Source organism: Hyla sarda, chromosome 5, assembly GCF_029499605.1.
Source record: "Hyla sarda isolate aHylSar1 chromosome 5, aHylSar1.hap1, whole genome shotgun sequence".
Taxonomy (NCBI): domain Eukaryota; kingdom Metazoa; phylum Chordata; class Amphibia; order Anura; family Hylidae; genus Hyla; species Hyla sarda.
In genome coordinates this window covers 278,761,828-278,780,466 of record NC_079193.1, presented here as the reverse complement: position 1 = coordinate 278,780,466, position 18,639 = coordinate 278,761,828, and the positions used below count along the sequence as shown (strand labels likewise).

At 45.3% G+C, this 18,639-nt stretch overlaps 1 protein-coding gene across 2 annotated transcripts in view; it reads right to left on the bottom strand.

The window, feature by feature from the left end:
• LOC130274032 (meprin A subunit beta-like) overlaps positions 1 to 18,639 on the bottom strand; it is a 142,592-nt gene that overhangs the window by 56,132 nt on the left and 67,821 nt on the right. For both annotated transcript variants that reach the window (XM_056521783.1, XM_056521782.1), the window contains exon 6: positions 4,507 to 4,624. In XM_056521783.1, the coding sequence (XP_056377758.1) occupies positions 4,507 to 4,624 (118 nt within the window). The remainder of the gene's footprint in view (positions 1 to 4,506; positions 4,625 to 18,639) is intronic.

Below are 18,639 nucleotides of genomic sequence, written 5' to 3'. Positions count from 1 at the left end.
AAGTTACACAGGGCAGTACCCCTATCTGCTTGGATCATCAAGTAATCGTTGATGGCCTTTTTCTGTTCGTATAGTCGGTCCAACATATGGAGGGCGGAATTCCAACGGGTGGAAACGTCGCATATCAGACTATGTTGGGGGATGCCGTTATGACGCTGCAGATCAAGGAGGGTGTGCTTTGCGGTGTACGAGTGGCTGAAGTGCATGCAAACTTTCCTGGCCATTGTTAGTATGTCTTGCAGATGGGTGCAACACTTTAGGAACTGCTTGACAACCAGATTGAACAAGTGTGCCATACAGGGCGCATGGCTCAGCTTTCCTTGATGCAGCGCTGACAAGATGTTATTCCCATGGTCGGTCACCATGGTTCCCATTTTCAGTTGTCGCGGAGAAAGCCATGATACGATTTCTTGATGAATCACTTTGAGCAGTTCCTCCCCTGTGTGACTCCGTTCGCCGAGGCAAACCAGGTGAAGAACAGCGTCACACAGCCGCATGTCTTGCACACTTGGTATGCTGGAGGGGCACTGTGACTTTTCCGTGCAGTGGAGATTGAGGAAATGACTGAGGATGAGAAGGCAGAGTTGGACATTGACATTGTGGAGGCAGAAGCGGCGTGACCTGGCCAAGTTGCTGGTGTGGCTGTGCACGAAGCACATTCACCCAGTGGGCCGTAAAGGGCATGTATTGTCCTTGACCGTAGTTACAGCTACACACCGACAGGCTTAAGGACTGGTACTGCCTTTTTGAAAAATAAATTATGGCTTGGGACTCTCCACCTAGGCTTAGCACAAGCCATAAGTTCCTGAAAGGGGCAGAGTCCACCACTTGAAAAGGGAGGGACTGTAGCACCAGCAAATTTGACAGGAGCACATTCAGCTTCTGTGCCGAGTGGGCGCATACTGCTGTCTCTTGGAAATCGCTTTGGTGAAGGATTGCTGCTGGAATGATTGATGAGAAGTAGGAGGAGCAGGAGCATCTGGACCAACAGAAGATGGGAATGACAGACAACTCCCTTCTGCTGAGGTGGTGGAGCCTTGGCTGGCTGAAAAAGGAAGCGACGTGCCACTGGGTGATGCAGCAGTTGCTGCAGCAGGCTGGACCACCACATCAGAGCCACACTTCTCCCAGGCCGCTTTATGTTAACGCTGCATATGTTGACGCAGGGCTGTGGTGTCAACATTGGGACCCTGGCCATGCTTTACTTTCTTCTGACATATCCTACATGTGGCCATGTTAACCTCCTCCGGATGCTTGACAAAAAACTGCCACACCACCGAGTAGCTGATTTTCCCCCAACAGTCCGCACTGACTGACTGCTACTGTCGCGGACTCTGGGAACCCCTGCTCCACTGCCTCCCAAGCAGGTAGGCTGCCACAAAGCAGGTGGTCTACCCCGGGCACATTTCTGCTTCAGATGACCCACTGCTGCCACCCTGCTTACTCCCAACCATGCTACCACCTTATTGACTCAGCTGCTGCCTCACGGGCAACCTGCCACCCTCTTCTGATGATGAAGCCCCTTCTGCACCCGGCTCCCAAGTGGGATCGGCTTCATCATCATTGAGTTGTGCCTGCACGTCAATGACGTCATCCTCAAGTTCCTCAATGGTGTCTGTTTCAGGATAACACCACCTCAACACCTTGCAACACCACCTCCAACGCCACTCTCCTCATCACTTCTTGCCCGCCTAGCAGAGGAAGCGGGGGATGCGGATGTCTCCTACACATTTTGGCTGGGCAGTAGCTGCTGACTGTCCTCTAGTTGATCATCCTCGCTGTATATTGGAGCTGAGCCCACCGCATACAATACTTTACTGCGTGAGGGAACAGCATAGGACAGAGACAGTTGGAGGACAGGGACTGCTCCCGGGCCATGCCAACTGAGGGTTGTGTCTGAGGAAACCCCTGACTGTTGACTGGGGGTGTCGGATGTCACTTGGGATGAAGTGGATGACTGAGTTAACCAATCAATGACGGCTGCTGTGTTGCTGGTTGAGACACGACCACTAGCTGACACCGGGAACTCAGACCTCTCACTGCGACTCCTGCTGACACGCGCCCCTACTCTGCTGCGACCTCTGCCTGCGGCTGATGAATTTAGGCCTCTGCCACTCCTCAGTGCACGGCCTGGCACTTCTCTGCCTGACATACTTGTATAACAGTGGTGGGCGAATATATTTAACTTTTTTTTTAAGGGAACACACTGTGAAACGTCCAGCTCACCACCCAGTCACAGGTGCACGGATGCCTGAGGACAGCACGCATAGAATATCAAAACAAGAGAAATATCCAGCTCCATAGTTACGGAATAAGAACACTGCTTTATTGAATGGTCATCAACAGGAACATAGAACACAGCATGCACGAACCAACGAGTGACACGTTTCCGGGGGGGGGGGGCATAGCCGCCTTAGTCGTAGTAGTATGCCCCAGCATGTTAGCACCAGAAATTACTGCCCCCTATTAGCTTTAACCAGAAAAACCGTAGAGCTGCTGTGTGCATATATATATCTCACTTTTTTTTGAGTAACACATCCCAGTACAGTTGCACCAGAAATAAGCATAACAATCTAGTGCTTTTACACTTACTGCCCACTTTTAGCTTTAACCAGAAAAAACATAGAACTGCTAAGTGCGTATATATTTCTCTTCAATGGAACTGAGCTGCAGAACCACACCCAACCTGGAGACAAGGATGCCTGTTTTTTGAATACCCCTTTAACCAGAAAAAACGCAGAACTGCTGAGTGCGTATATATTTCACTATTCTTAGAATAATACACCCAGTACAGTTGCACCAGAAATAAGCATAACAATCTAGTGCTTTTACACTTACTGCCCCCTATTAGCTTTAACCAGAAAAAAAATGTAGAACTGCGGAGTACGTATATTTTTCCCTTTTTTACAGTAATACACCCCAGTATGGTTGCAACAGAAAAAAGCATACTATATCTATCTGAACTGTCCCTGCCTGCATTATGGTTGCTTGCAGTCTTTGAATGGGGATTGCTCCAAGTTCTGAACTCAATTGGCAGACTCTGGAAATACTTCTTCAGTGTCCCTGCCTGCACTATGGTTGCTTTCAGTCTTTGAATCGGGAGTGCTTCCTGTGATGATCTCAATTGGCAGACTATGAAACGACTTCTAAACTCTCCCTGCCTGCCTTTAGTGATGCAGGGTTGAGGTCAATGGATTTCCCCTGTGCTGATCTGTAGTTAGGGACTACACAGTGCCTGCTCTCTCTCTAGCCAGAAGAATGTGGGCTTGAGTTGAATGGATTCGCTGCTAGACAGATCTGTATAGTCTCTGCTCAGCAAAATGCACGTCTTCGGCAATGGCTGCCAAATATATAGGGCTGTGACATCACTGGCTGCTGATAGGCTGCATGCCGCCATGTGATTCAGGGTGATCCTGCCTTCCCAGAGTTTCTTGCCCCATGTCCTCAGATTTGTAGCCACCATTTTAGCCCCCCGGCCCACACAAAATGTAGTAAATTTTCATGAAATTCAGAATGAATTCGACTTCGTCAGCTTCGATTCGCCCGTTTCTAATCAGAGGTATAGCCCGGGAAGAGTGGTGACTCACTGTCTAAGAAAGTGAAGTGTCTTGCACTTTTTGGTGTCTGGAAGGTAAATGAGGCCCTAGGGATACATCTGAGGTACATATCCTATGAGCTTTATCTTGCCGAACATGAGGCTCAGTCACAATTGGCACATAGCATTACTTTATTAAACTTAGCATGAAAGATGATATACAGTAACCCCCCCCCCCGATGGCCCCGACATATGATAAAATCGACATACGATGGCCTCTCAGAGGCCATCGCATGTCGATGTCAGCATCAACATACGATGCTATTATATGTCGGGGCCATCGCATTAACTGCTATCCGACAACGCAAAATGCTTAAGCTGCTGTCGGATAGCAGTGTAATGTGCCCCAGCAGTTTCACTTACCTATCCCCGCTGCTCCGGGTCCACTTCGCGATCCTCCGGTGTCTTGCGCATCTTCTCCAGGGTCCGGGCCTTGCTTTCCGGCGTCGTTATTACGTCACTACGCACGCCGCACTGGTGCAGCAGCGTAATAACGTTACCGGAAAGCAAGGCCCGGACCCTGCAGAAGATGCGCAAGACACCGGAGGATCGCGAAGAAGACACCGGAGCAGCGGGACAGCATCGGGAGCCCCTGGAACAGCAGCGGGAGCGGTGAGGACCTGGTCCGGAGCGACGGGGACAGGTGAGTACAGATGCCTATACTTTACATTGCACGGATCCCTCAACATGCGATGGATTCGACAAACGATGGGTCGTTTGGAACGAATTACCATCGTATGTTGAGGGACCACTGTAGATGGCCCAGTAACTAACATGACTGAAAGCTGTCAAGTCTGACTGAGATTTGACAGAGTATTTCCAAGTGTCTCTATTTACTTATGCACATTTTGTTGTGGGCACAGCTAGTTTGTGTCATGTATCATTATTTGTTGCTAGTGATAGATACTTACCCATTATCTTTAAACACTGAAATGTAGTTTGCTTCTCCATTCCATGGCTCAAAGTTGATACATGTTTTTAGCCAGAAGCGTTCAAATGCTTTCAGGATAACATCTTTAGCATTCACCTCTTTGTGAAAAAGACAATACAACTTTAAATGTTTGTAATAAAATACAATGCTAACAAAACACAACCGACAGAGGTTAGAGAGACCAAATGTACCAAAATCAGTAGACTGCTAGGTCAAATGTATTTTATGAAAGTTCTGTCCAGTCCCTCAGTCCACTTTACCAATGATTTCAATAATGATCTTGAAGCATTTGAACATCTTTGTGTTTCCCTGTATGAGCACATGGTATCACCAGGATTCATACACATATACACCAACTGTTCATAAGATGAACAACACCTGCCTAGTATTGTAAAAGTCCCCTTTGTGCTGCCAGAACAGGTCTCGATGTATGGACTTTACAATGAGTATAAAGGTGGCCTCTTCATGGATAGGGCTTGTTTATTCAGCACATTCCACAGATGCTCAATTGGATTCAGAGCTATTGAATTTGAAGGCCAAGTCAACAACTTAGGCTAGGTTCACACGGCCATCGTCCTCCATCCCGCTTTTCTTCTGTCACTGCCTCCTAAATGGACCATACTACTAACAGATGCAAACTGGTCCTTTTGCACACTTTTTTTTTTATCCGTTAGTATGAAAAGTTAGCTGCCTACAGACTCCCGCAGCTGGGACTGCTACTACTCCCATTATGGAACAGACTTGTTTCCATGATGGGAGAGGTAATTCCCGGCTGCGGAAGTCTGCACGTGGCTGGGGAGGCAACATTAGTGCTTGCACTACTACCCCCATAATGGAACAGAGTCTGTTTCATGTTGGGGATAGTAGTACAGGGGCTGAGGGATTGATGGCTCAGAAGCTATTAACTAGGGGAGTGGGTGGCATGATCCACAATAGAAAAAAAGGGGTATATCAGCTTACCCAGTCGTGTCCAAGATACATGAATTCACGGCACAATACACCTGAACCAGTGGGAGCTTCGGACGAGTCTCTGAGGCCAAGTCCTCAGGTGGAGCAATCAAAGAAGAAGGAAGGAAGTTCCGGCTCCCAAGGCTGGGTAAAAAATTCCAAGTTTATTTCTTCATATAAAAATCCAATGCATGAGCAAATGTAAAAACATAGAAAAAATAGCAACACAAAACGCACCGACGCGTTTCGACTTAACGCTAAGTCTTAATCATGGCAACTACAATAACCAGCATGACTTCCTTATATACCCTCATATCCCATAGTTGATAGAGGAGGAGGGTGTATACCGCCCATGGGCGTGAACCCACAGGTGATGTATAAATTAATCAAAGAGTATCAAAAGATATGTCAAAATATATCAAAACATAATTATATATAAGTATGAGCTGAGTACAGGGATGTACACCAATAGACACATATAATCGTTATTAATAAATATAAGACAAATCATGTCTATAGTTAAGTCCAGACGGGAAGCGTGAATCCGTGCATAGGATCCAAAACGCCTCCCGTCTGAACAGAGACTTACACCAATCTCCCCCTCTTCAGGGAGGGCGTACTCTCTCCAATCTTGTAACCTCTATCGTGGGAACACTGCCATCATGGTTTTCAACTATATGTCTTGTTATGGCTGACATGGATCTATTTGTGAATTGGCCATTTGTGGGTAAGTGTAAGTGTTCCTGGATCCTAACTTTAAGTTTTCTGCTGGTGCATCCGATGTACTGTAACATACAATCTAGGCATGTGATGCTATATACAACATGGTGAGTATGGCAATTGATGTAGCTTTTAATATTGTAACTGATACTAGTGACACATGATTTGAACGTATTGGAATTGGTCATGAATTTACAGTTACTACATCTATTTCTTCCACACTGATAATTCCCTTTGGTGGGAAGCCAGGTATCACCCTGTTTGTTATAGGTAGTGATGTCACTAGGTGACAATTGGGTGTATAGGGATCTAGCCTTTCGTGGAATTACTCTTACATTGTTAGCTTGTAGGATTTGTGACATAATGGAATCATGATGCAACACTGGTAGGTGTTTATGAATGATATTTCTGATGTCAGCAAACTGATTAGAAAATGCAGTGGTGAAGTTCACCTATGGGGAGGTTTATCAAATTCACCTATGGGGAGGTTTTGAATGATATGATGGGGATGACAGCTTGTGGAATGTAAAAGGCTATTGCCCGAGCATGGTTTGCGGAACAATTTGGTATTAATGCAATTTTTATGTATGTCACCGATAAGTGTGACATCCAAAAAGTCGATATTCACAGAATTCATGTTGGTTGTAAATTTTTAAGAAAAATCATTATCATTTAGAAACTGTGAGAATTGCTGCATTTGAATGGAAGTACCTCTCCAGACTAGGAGGAGGTCATCTAAATAACGCCCATACCACCCTATAAGATGGTAGAAAGGGTTGGCTGGCGTAAACAAGACGAGGAGGGGAGGAGGTCGTCTTGTTTACGCCAGCCGACCCTTTCCACCATCTTATAGGGTGGTATGGGCGTTACATAGACGACATTGTTCCCACGATAGAGGTTACAGGATTGGAGAGAGTACGCCCTCCCCGTAGAGGGGGAGATTGGTGTAAGTCTCTGTTCAGACGGGAGGCGCTTTGGATCCTATGCACGGATTCACGCTTCCCGTCTGGACTTAACTATAGACATGATTCGTCTTATATTTATTAATAACGATTATATGTGTCTATTGGTGTACACCCCTGTACTCAGCTCATACTTATATATAATTCTTTTTTGATATATTTTGACATATCTTTTGATACTCTTTGATTAATTTATACATCACCTGTGGGTTCACGCCCATGGGCGGTATACACCCTCCTCCTCTATCAACTATGGGATATGAGGGTATATAAGGAAGTCATGCTGGTTATTGTAGTTGCCATGATTAAGACTTAGCGTTAAGTCGAAACGCGTCGGTGCGTTTTGTGTTGTTATTTTTTCTATGTTTTTACATTTGCTCATGCATTGGATTTTTATATGAAGAAATAAACTGGGAATGATCCGCAACCCTGCAATGTATTTACTGCATATTTGATAAATCATTCCCCCAACTGCATATTTTATAAATCATTCCCCCGCTTCATATTTAATAAATCTTTCCCCCACTGCCCACTGATCTTCTAGCGCTATCACAGCGCACAGCGGGGACATGTCAGTCCATTCCCTGCTGCTCATCTCCGTACCTGAGAAAGATGAGCAGCGGGCTTCAGGGCTTCTGGCATATTTTTTTAAATGAAGGTAAAAACACACAGTATATACATTGCATGGTTAATAACTTCTGATCGCATCGGGTCTCGGTTGCGATCAATCCCTCAGCCCCTGTACTACTACCCCCAACATGCAACAGACTCTGCACTAATGTAGCCTCCCCAGCCACCCGCAGACTCCGGAAGCAAGGAGAACTACTACTCCCATCATAGAAACGGGTCTGTTCCATGCTCAGAAGTAATAACGGTTCATAAATGGATATTAAAAACTGGGTGCAAACGGATGACATTAAAGAGGTTAATGGGGGAATTTTTTTTAATTATATATCAACTGGCTCAAGAAAGTTAAATGAAAGTTAAAAGATTTGTAAATTACTTCTATTAAAAAAAACTTAATCCTTTCAGTACTTTTGAGCTGCTGAAGTTGAGTTGCTCTTTTCTCTCTAAGTGCTCTCTGATGACACCTGTCTCGGGAACTGTTCAGAGTAGAAGCAAATCCCCATAGCAAACATCTTCTACTCTGTGCAGTTCCTGAGACAAGCAGAGATGTCAGCAGAGAGCACTGTTGCCAGACAGAAAAGAACAACTCAACTTCAGCAGCTGATAATTATTGGAAGGATTATGATTTTTTAATAGTTAATAATTTTATAGTAATTTACAAATCTGTTTAACTTTCTGGAGCCAGTTGATATAAAAAAAAGTTTTTTTCCTGGAATACCCCTTTAAGATAAAACAATTAACCCCTTTCCTCCTCCCCTTCTAAAAGTCATAACGCTTTAAATTTTGCGCATATATATATATATATATATATATATATATATATATATATATGTATAAGTTTTTCCCTGGATTACCCCTTTAAAGGCTCATCCGTTTGCCATAGACTTCAATGTTAAATTTAAACTACCGTATATACTCGAGTATAAGCCGACCCGAGTATAAGCCGAGACCCCTAATTTCAACCCAAAATCCCAGGAAAAGTTATTGACTCGAGTATAAGCCTAGGGGGGGAAATACCTCATCCCCCCCTGTCATCATCCAGACCCGTCATTAACATCCTCATCATCCCCTTGTCATCATCCCACACATCCCCCCTTCATCATCCCCTTGTCATCATCCCACACATCCCCTTATCATCCCACACATCCCCCCTTCATCATCCCCTTGTCATCATCCCACACATCCCCCCTTCATCATCCCCTTGTCATCATCCCACACATCCCCTTATCCCACACATCCCCCCTTCATCATCCCCTTGTCATCATCCCACACATCCCCTTATCCCACACATCCCCCCTTCATCATCCCCTTGTCATCATCCCACACATCCCCTTATCCCACACATCCCCCCTTCATCATCCCCTTGTCATCATCCCACACATCCCCCCTTCATCATCCCCTTGTCATCATCCCACACATCCCCTTATCATCCCACACATCCCCCCTTCATCATCCCCTTGTAATCATCCCACACCCCCCCCCTTCATCATCCCCACCCCCCTTCATCATCCCCACACCCCCCCCCCCCTTCATCATCCTCTTCTCATCATTCGCCCTCAGTGGTCTTCAACCTGCGGACCTCCAGAGGTTTCAAAACTACAACTCCCAGCAAGCCCGGGCAGCCATCGGCTGTCCGGGCTTGCTGGGAGTTGTAGTTTTGAAACCTCCGGAGGTCCGCAGGTTGAAGACCACTGCGGCCTTCAACATGCGGACCTCCAGAGGTTTCAAAACTACAACTCCCAGCAAGCCCGGGCAGCCATCGGCTGTCCGGGCTTGCTGGGAGTTGTAGTTTTGAAACCTCCGGAGGTCCGCAGGTTGAAGACCACTGCGGCCTTCAACATGCGGACCTCCAGAGGTTTCAAAACTACAACTCCCAGCAAGCCCGGGCAGCCATCGGCTGTCCGGGCTTGCTGGGAGTTGTAGTTTTGAAACCTCCGGAGGTCCGCAGGTTGAAGACCACTGCGGCCTTCAACATCATCCAGCCCCCTCTCACCCCCTTTAGTTCTGAGTACTCACCTCCGCTCGGCGCTGGTCCGGTCCTGCAGGGCTGTCCGGTAAGGAGGTGGTCCGGTGAGGAGGTGGTCCGGGCTGCTATCTTCACCGGGGGCGCCTCTTCTCCGCGCTTCCGGCCCGGAATAGAGCCGTTGCCTTGACAACGACGTATCTGCGTCGTTGTCAAGGCAACGTGACTATTCTGAGGCCGGGCCCGAAGCGCTTAGAAGAGGCCTCCCCGGTGAAGATAGCAGCCCGGACCACCTCCTCACCGGACCACCTCCTTACCGGACAGCCCTGCAGGACCGGACCAGCGCCGAGCGGAGGTGAGTACTCAGAACTAAAGGGGGTGAGAGGGGGCTGGATGATGTTGAAGGCCGCAGTGGTCTTCAACCTGCGGACCTCCGGAGGTTTCAAAACTACAACTCCCAGCAAGCCCGGACAGCCGATGGCTGCCCGGGCTTGCTGGGAGTTGTAGTTTTGAAACCTCTGGAGGTCCGCAGGTTGAAGACCACTGCGGGTGGGGGAGTTCACTCGAGTATAAGCCGAGGGGGGTGTTTTCAGCACGAAAAATCGTGCTGAAAAACTCGGCCTATACTCGAGTATATACGGTATCTGTTTCTATTCCATTATTTTTGATGGGAAACAAAAATACTACATGCACTGTCTTTTTGCCATAAAAATATCGTGTGCAATTGGCTTGCAAAGAATGAATTAACGGGGACGGATGTTAATGTGAACGAGCCCTTAGACTCTTTGTCATGTTCCTTAAAATATGGCAGACACATTATCCCACTGCAAACACCTAAATGCCCCGCATTAACCAGAAGGTCACACTACTTCTGCCAGCTTGTGCATCATGGTGCCATATCTTCTGAAAATCTATTCTTTTAAGTTATTCGATAAATGTATGCTGAATAAATGTAAATTATTCTTATCTCCTCTCCATACCTGTTATTGTAATTACCAACTAATTTACCTTAAACAATGTGCCTAGAGGGCTGATAGATATTGTTCATTGGCTTTTGAATTACTAACGTACTGGGGTATAGGAGGCATTCAGTAACCTTAGCTAAAAGAAGACTAATCTAGAAACAGTGAACTGCACACTACTTTGTATATTGGTGATCCAAGAAAAAGTGCAACTAGCCCAAAACAATTGTTGTTTGTACTTCTGTGGATACACCTGCTTGTTAAAGGGGTTGTGCTGCCTTCGCAATGTATTTTACATGCTTGGCACTCAGCAGGGTCTGTACCTTTAAGACCCTCCATTTTCTTGAAGCCTAGAGGCGGGCCTTCTCTCTAAAGCCTAGGGCTTGCCCCGGCACGTCTTATTCATTCCAGTTCCAGCTACTACAGTGATAAGATCCACAGGACTTCTTAAAGCTAATCTAGACTGCATTCTGATAAATACCAAAGCCTGTAAGTAAAAGGGTTTTGTGAGTTATCTTGTGTAGAGAGATGCTAGGCATTTGTAGATAGATAATGTGTGTAGTGAGCACATGTTAGACCCTATCTATGTATTAGCTATGCATAATGTAAGGCACTTGAATAGCCATGCTTATATTTGTCTTTTATATGTTTGTTTTACAGTTTTACCACTTTCATTATATCTCAGTAAAGATTACATCAGTTAAGCAAACCAGCGTGTCTTTCCTTGAGATTCGGTATAAACTTGATGTGAAGCTGTCTACTTAAAACAACACACACAGCTAGTTCTCTCATGTGTTATAACACTGCTGTGCTGTGTCCAGTCATTATCATTATCTACGTTGTCAGCTAAAGCAAGATGCAGAACCCAGAGATCAACAATCTCACAGTTAACCCTCAATGCTCCTATAAAGAGGAAGGCACTTTGCCAAGAAGTAGATCTAGGTGCACAACATTGTCTAGAGCATCCAGTCAAACAAATCTAACTTCGGTTAGCACCAATGCAGCAAGATTTAAACGCCATAGTTCTAGACATTCAAGCACCACCAGCCTGTCATCCGCTAGCGCCATAGCAACTAAGGCAAGAGCGAAAGCAGAGGCAGCCTGTGCAAGGGCTTCCTATGCAAAGCAGGAAGCTGAATTGATGAAAGAAAAAGCAAAAAGTGAATCTGAAGCAGTTAGAAGAAAAGCAGAAGTGCAAGCATCTTTACACTTACTCCAGCAGTAGAAAAACGCTGTAGCAGCCTTAGCCGAGGCAGAAGTTCTCACAAGGGCAGCCAAAGCCCAGCTCGCTGGCACAGAAACTCGGTTGTCACCCCTCAGCGTAATCTAACGCACCCGTGAGTAGGTACAGTCACAAGCAGCCATGTACACTGACCAGCAGTTTAATGATACACCAAGACCATCATTGACTCCACAAGCAATAAGCAACTTTGATACTATGCAACAATGCAAGACTGAATCAGAACCTCAGGGTGGGAAGTCAAGTGGTCGCATGCTCAGAGATCAATCTGCCAACCTTACAAGAGTGCAAATGGATGCTGATGTACTCCCTTCTCAAGCCAATACAAGTCTGTATTATAGCAGAAAGACTTACAACAGAGGAGAACAAAGCAGACTTAGTCAAGTGCCTCATCAGCCTTACCAGCCGCAGCAATACCCTGAGTTTACTCCCAGGAAGTATTCACCAGACGCAGAAAGAGCTACAGAAGTGGCAAGATTCCTGATGCGCCGTGAGATAGTGAGCGCTGGTCTCATGAAATTCGACGACCGTCCAGAAAACTACTGGGCCTGGAAGTCATCTTTCCTGAGCGGTATCCAAGACTTAGATCTGACAGACAGAGAAAAGCTTGACCTGCTTGTCAAATGGCTAGGACCGGAGTCCACTGAGCAAGCCCAAAGAATCAGATCAGTACATGTTCATGACACAGCAGCAGGACTTGCAATGGTGTGGCGGAAACTAGAACACTGCTATGGATCACCCGAAGTGATTGAAGATGCTCTTCTGAAGAGGATAGAAAACTATCCAAGAATGACAAACAAAGACAATCAAAAGCTGAGAGGGTTTGGGGACCTACTCTTAGAAATAGAAGCCGCTAAGTCTAGTGGATACCTGCCAGGTCTCTCATACTTGGATACAGAACGTGGAGTGGATGCCGTAATCGAGAAACTTCCTTTCAACTTACAAGAAAGGTGGGTCACTCAAGCTTCAAAATACAAGAAAGAACATTGAGTCGCATTCCCACCATTCGCCTTCCTTGCTGAATTAATCATAGACCAAGCTGAAACACGCAATGATCCAAGCTTTGCTTTCCTGAACAAGAGAACTGCAAGCTCTCCAAAGGTAGAGCAAAAACCTCCAACGCCTTACAAAGAACGCAGAGCAACAGTTTCTGTATGGAAGACAGAAGTCTCGCCTGAGTGTGCAGTCAATCAGGAAGACAACGCAAGTAAGAAAGTTGAGGAGCCAGGCAAAATATGTCTCATCCACAACAAGCCTCATCCACTAAGAAAATGTTGCAGTTTCAGAAGTCAGACATTAGAAGAGCGCAAAGCTTACCTCAAAGACAATCACATTTGTTTCAGATGTTGCGCTTCAATTCAGCATCTTGCAAAAGACTGTACAAAAACAATACAATGCACAGAGTGCAACAGTGACAAACATCGGTCAGCACTGCACCCAGGACCATCACCATGGAAACGAGAAGTTCCAGCAACTCAAGAAGATCATGGTGGGGAGCAAGGCGAGAGTACAACGCCAGCAGTAACCTCAAAGTGCACTGAGATCTGTACAGAGCAGGGCCACCCCAGATCATGCTCCAAGATATGCTTAGTCAAGGTGTATCCTGCAGGTTTCAGAGAAAAGGCAATAAAGATGTACACAGTCTTGGATGAACAGAGTAACAGATCTCTGGCAACAACAGAGTTCTTTGACCTCTTCGGTGACAAAGGAAGTCCAACTCCATACACCCTGAAGACTTGTTCTGGAGTTGTAGAGACAACAGGGAGAAGAGCAAACAACTACATTATCGAGTCATTAGATGGAAAGACAAAGGTGACTCTTCCTACCCTCATAGAATGTGATGAGATACCAGACGACAGGTCAGAGATCCCACACCTGAAGTTGCTCGTCATCACCTCCATCTGGTGCGAATAGCAGACCAGATACCAGCACTAGATCCAGATGCTGCAATCATCCTTCTACTTGGGAGAGATATCCTCAGAGTGCACAAAGTCAGAGAACAGTACAATGGGCCACACAATGCACCATTTGCACAACGCCTTGATCTCGGATGGGTCATCGTTGAAGAAGTATGTCTAGACAGACTCCACAAACCAGAAAAGGTAAATGTCTACAGAACACATCTGTAACAGAATGGTCGTACATCTTGTCTTTGCCCATGTACCAACAGTCTACACATTAAAGAGAGACTAGTTAACCCAACACATCATCAGAGTAGCCGGAGGTGCATGGAAGACTTAGCCTCAACTGGAGATACAGATGAACTGGGCTGTAAGGTGTTTGAAAGAACACAAGACGACGACAAGCCAGCACCCTCGGTGGAAGATACTCTCTTCCTTGAGATCATGGACAGAGAAGTCTTCCGAGACAAATCAGGCAGCTGGGTAGCCCCTCTACCCTTCCGGTCACAACGCCATTGCCTTCCTGACAACAAGGTACAAGCAGAGAAACGCTTCACCTCGTTGCAGCACATGCTACAAAGAAAGCCAAATATGAAGAAACACTTCCAAGCCTTCATGCAGAAGATCTTTGACAACGATCAAGCTGAAAGGACACCACCACTACAAGAGAACCAAGAACACTGGTACTTACCAATATTTGGGGTGTACCACCCTCAGAAACCAGGTCAGATATGTGTAGCATTTGACTCTAGTGTGAAGCACAAAGGCATCTCACTAAATGATGTCCTTCTTAGCGGACCTGACCTGAACAACACACTCCTTGGAGTACTCATCAGGTTCAGAAAAGAACTTGTAGCAGTGACAGCAGACGTACAACAGATGTTCTACTGTTTCCTTGTTCGTGAAGATCAAAGAGACTACTTAAGGTTCCTGTGGTATGCAGACAATGACTTTAACAAAAAAAATCACAGAGTACAGGATGAAGGTACATGTGTTTGGAAACAGCCCTTCTCCAGCTGTTAGCTATCTACAACCTGAGACGAGCAGCACAGCAAGGTGAAAGACATGGTCAAGAAGCCACACAGTTCGTCATGAAGAACTTCAATGTAGATGATGGACTTGCTTCTTTCTCCAGCAACGAAGAAGCTATCAATGTCCTAAAAAGTACAAGAGAAATGTTGGCAGAATCCAACATAAGACTGGACAAGGTAGCTTCCAACAGCAAAAGAGTCATGGAAGCATTTCCAATGGAAGACCGTGCTAAAGACCTTAAAGACTTAGATATAGGAACAGAATCACCACCCTTGCAATGAAGTCTTGGGATTAGTTGGGACCTAAAGAATGACAGTTTCACCTTCAGGGTCTCCAGAGAAGAGAAGCCATTCAAAAAAAGAGGTGTCCTATCTACAGTCAACAGTCTTTACGACCCCCCGGGGTTCTTAGCACCCATCATCATGCAAGGTAAAGCTCTTGAGACAGATCACTACTGAGCAAGAGCAAAGTGACTGGGACGTACCTCTGCCTGAAGAAAAGGAAATGCAGTGGAAGTTGTGGAAAGACTCATTGTTAGAGCTTGAACAACTCAACATCCCTAGACCATAAGTATCTGTTTCCTTGTCTGCTGCAAAGAGAAGAGAAATATGCGTATTCTCTGATGCTTCCACTATGGCTATCACATCTGTAGCCTACCTTAAGGTAATAGACACTGAGGGAAAAAGCCATGTCGGGTTCATCATGGGAAAATCTAAACTGGCTCCTAGACACGCTCACACTGTCCCACGTCTAGAACTTTGTGCTGCTGTCTTAGCTGTAGAGATGGCAGACATGATTACAACAGAACTGGACATTGAGATCCATGCAGTGAACTTTTATACAGAAAGCAAGATTGTGTTAGGATATATTCACAATGCGTCAAGAAGATTTTATACCTACGTGGCCAACAGAGTGACACGTATCAGAAAGTCTACAAGTCCAGAACAGTGGCATCACATCAGCACGGACAAGAACCCAGCTGATCATGGGACAAGACTGGTGCCAGCCACTGTACTCAAGCAAACTAACTGGTTTGTAGGCCCATCTTTTCTTCATAAACCAGAAACCAAAGAAACTACTCAGGTAGAGACCTTTCAGCTCATAGAACCAGATCAAGACAAAGAGGTAAGACCTCAAGTTGCAGTTTGTAGGACTTAAGTTACAAGAGAAAGTCTGGGCGCTCATAGATTTGAAAGGTTTTCCAGCTGGAAGTCGCTGACCCGTGCAATTGGAAAACTTATCTGTCTAGCCAGATCCTCCTGCAGAGCTACCAATACTGATCAGCATAGCAATGACCATCTTGAACAAGCCAAGGTCACGATCATCAGATGCATCCAGCAGGAAGTCTTTAAAGAAGAAATCCAAAGCCTTATGAAAAAGGAAGAGATTTCTAGACACAATTCGCTCAAGAAGTTGAACCTTATCCTCGACGAAGACGGAGTGTTAAGAATTGGAGGTTGCTTGTCGGCAGCAGATACGACTATCCAAGAAAGACATCCCTTCATCATACCCAAAAATCATCACATCGCTCTTCTTCTGGTGAGACATTATCACAAGCAAGTCGCACATCAAGGTCGACACTTTACTGAAGGAGCAGTACGGTCAGCAGGGTTGTGGATCATAGGAGGTAAGAGACTAGTCTCCAATGTGATGAGCAAATGCGTGACCTGCAAGAAGATTAGAGGGAAACTTGAAGTTCATAAGATGTCAAACTTACCTGCGGACAGACTTTCTTCAGATCCTCCATTCACTCACGTTGGTCTAGACGTTTTTGGCCCTTGGAACATCTCTTCTCGCAAGACCCGAGGAGGCAGTGCCGAAAGTAAACGTTGGGCTGTTCTGTTCTCTTGCCTGAGTACCAGAGCAGTTCACATTGAAGTGAGTGAATCTTTATCCACTTCAAGTTTCATCAATGCCTTGAGAAGATTTTTCTCTATCCGAGGACCAGAGAAATTGATTCGTTCAGACAGTAGCACAAACTTTATTGGGACTTGCAAGGAGTTGAAGATCATTTCTACAGACTCTGAAACAAGTTCCTATCTTCAAGACCAAGGATGCACTTGGACTTTTAATCCTCCTCACACATCGCATATGGGAGGAGCCTGGGAGAGGATGATACGAGTAGCTCGTCGCATTCTGGATGCCATGCTCCTGAAGGTTGGGTCTACTCGCCTCACACATGAAGCTTTGACTACGCTAATGGCTGAAGTCATGGCCATTATGAACGCCAGACCTTTGGTTCAGTGTCCACAGATCCAGAGATGCCGGCAGTCTTGACACCCGCAATGCTGCTGACTCAGAAGATGGAACCAGTGACAGCTCCCACAGAAGACTTTGACCTCAAAGACTTGTACACCAAGCAATGGAAACAAGTTCAAAGTCTTGCGGACATTTTCTGGAAAAGGTGGAGACAGGAATACCTGGTGACACCCCAGCCACACAAGAAATGGCAAGATGACAAGCCCAATTTACAAGTTGGAGACGTTGTTTTACTGAAAGACCCTCAGGCCCACAGGAACGAGTGGCCTATTGGACTCATTGTGGGGACTGATCCTAGTAGTGATGCTAGAGTTAGAAAGGTTGAAGTAAGGTTGTTAGACAGGTCATTCCCAAAGTGTATGCAAGGCCAATTTCTGAAGTAGTTTTACTCCTGTCCAAAGGTTAGTGGCATAACAAAAAGTATGCCAGGTGGGGAGTGTGCAGCCTTCGCAATGTATTTTACATGCTTGGCACTCAGCAGGGTCTGTACCTTTAAGACCCTCCAATTTCTTGAAGCCTAGAAGCGGGCCTTCTCTCTAAAGCCTAGGGCTAGCCCCGACACGTCTCATTCATTCCAGCTCCAACTACTACAGTGATAAGATCCACAGGACTTCTTAAAGCTAATCTAGACTGCAAATCTGATAAATACCAAAGCCTGTAAGTAAAAGGGTTTTGGGAGTTATCTTGTGTAGAGAGATGCTAGGCATTTGTAGATAGGTAATGTGTGTAGTAAATGAGCACATGTTAGACCCTACCTATGTATTAGCTATGCATAATGTAAGGCAATTGAATAGCCATGCTTATATTTGTCTTTTATATGTTTGTTATACAGTTTTACCACTTTCATTATATCTCAGTAAAGATTACATCAGTTTAGCAAACCAGCGTGTCTTTCCTTGAGATTCCGTATAAACTTGATGTGAAGCTGTCTACTTAAAACAACACACACAGCTTAGACATTATAGGGGTACTCCGGTGAAAAATTTTTCATTAACCCCTTAAGCACTCAGCCCATTTGGACCTTAAGGACTAAGACAATTTTATTTTTATGCTTTCGTTTTTTCCTCCTCCCCTTCAAAAAATCATAACTCTTTTATATTTTTCAACCACAGACTAGTGTGAGGGCTTGATTTTTGCGCGACCAGTTGTCAGTTGTAATGCCATCACTCACTTTACCATAAAATGTATGGCGCAACCGAAAAAATACTATTTATGTGGGGAAATTAAAAAGAAAACCGCAATTTTGCATATTTTGATGCCCATGATTATATACTTTTCTATTACTGTTGCGCTTAAAAAAAATCGCAAACTTTTTAACCAAATTAGTACGTTTAAAATCCCCCTATTTTGAAGACCTATAACTTTTAAATTTTTCCGTATAAGCGGCGGTATGAGGGCTCATTTTTTGCGCTGTGATCTGTACTTTTTATTAATACCATATTTGCTTATACAAAACTTCTATTACATTTTGTATTCATTTTTTTGGGAATAAAATATTA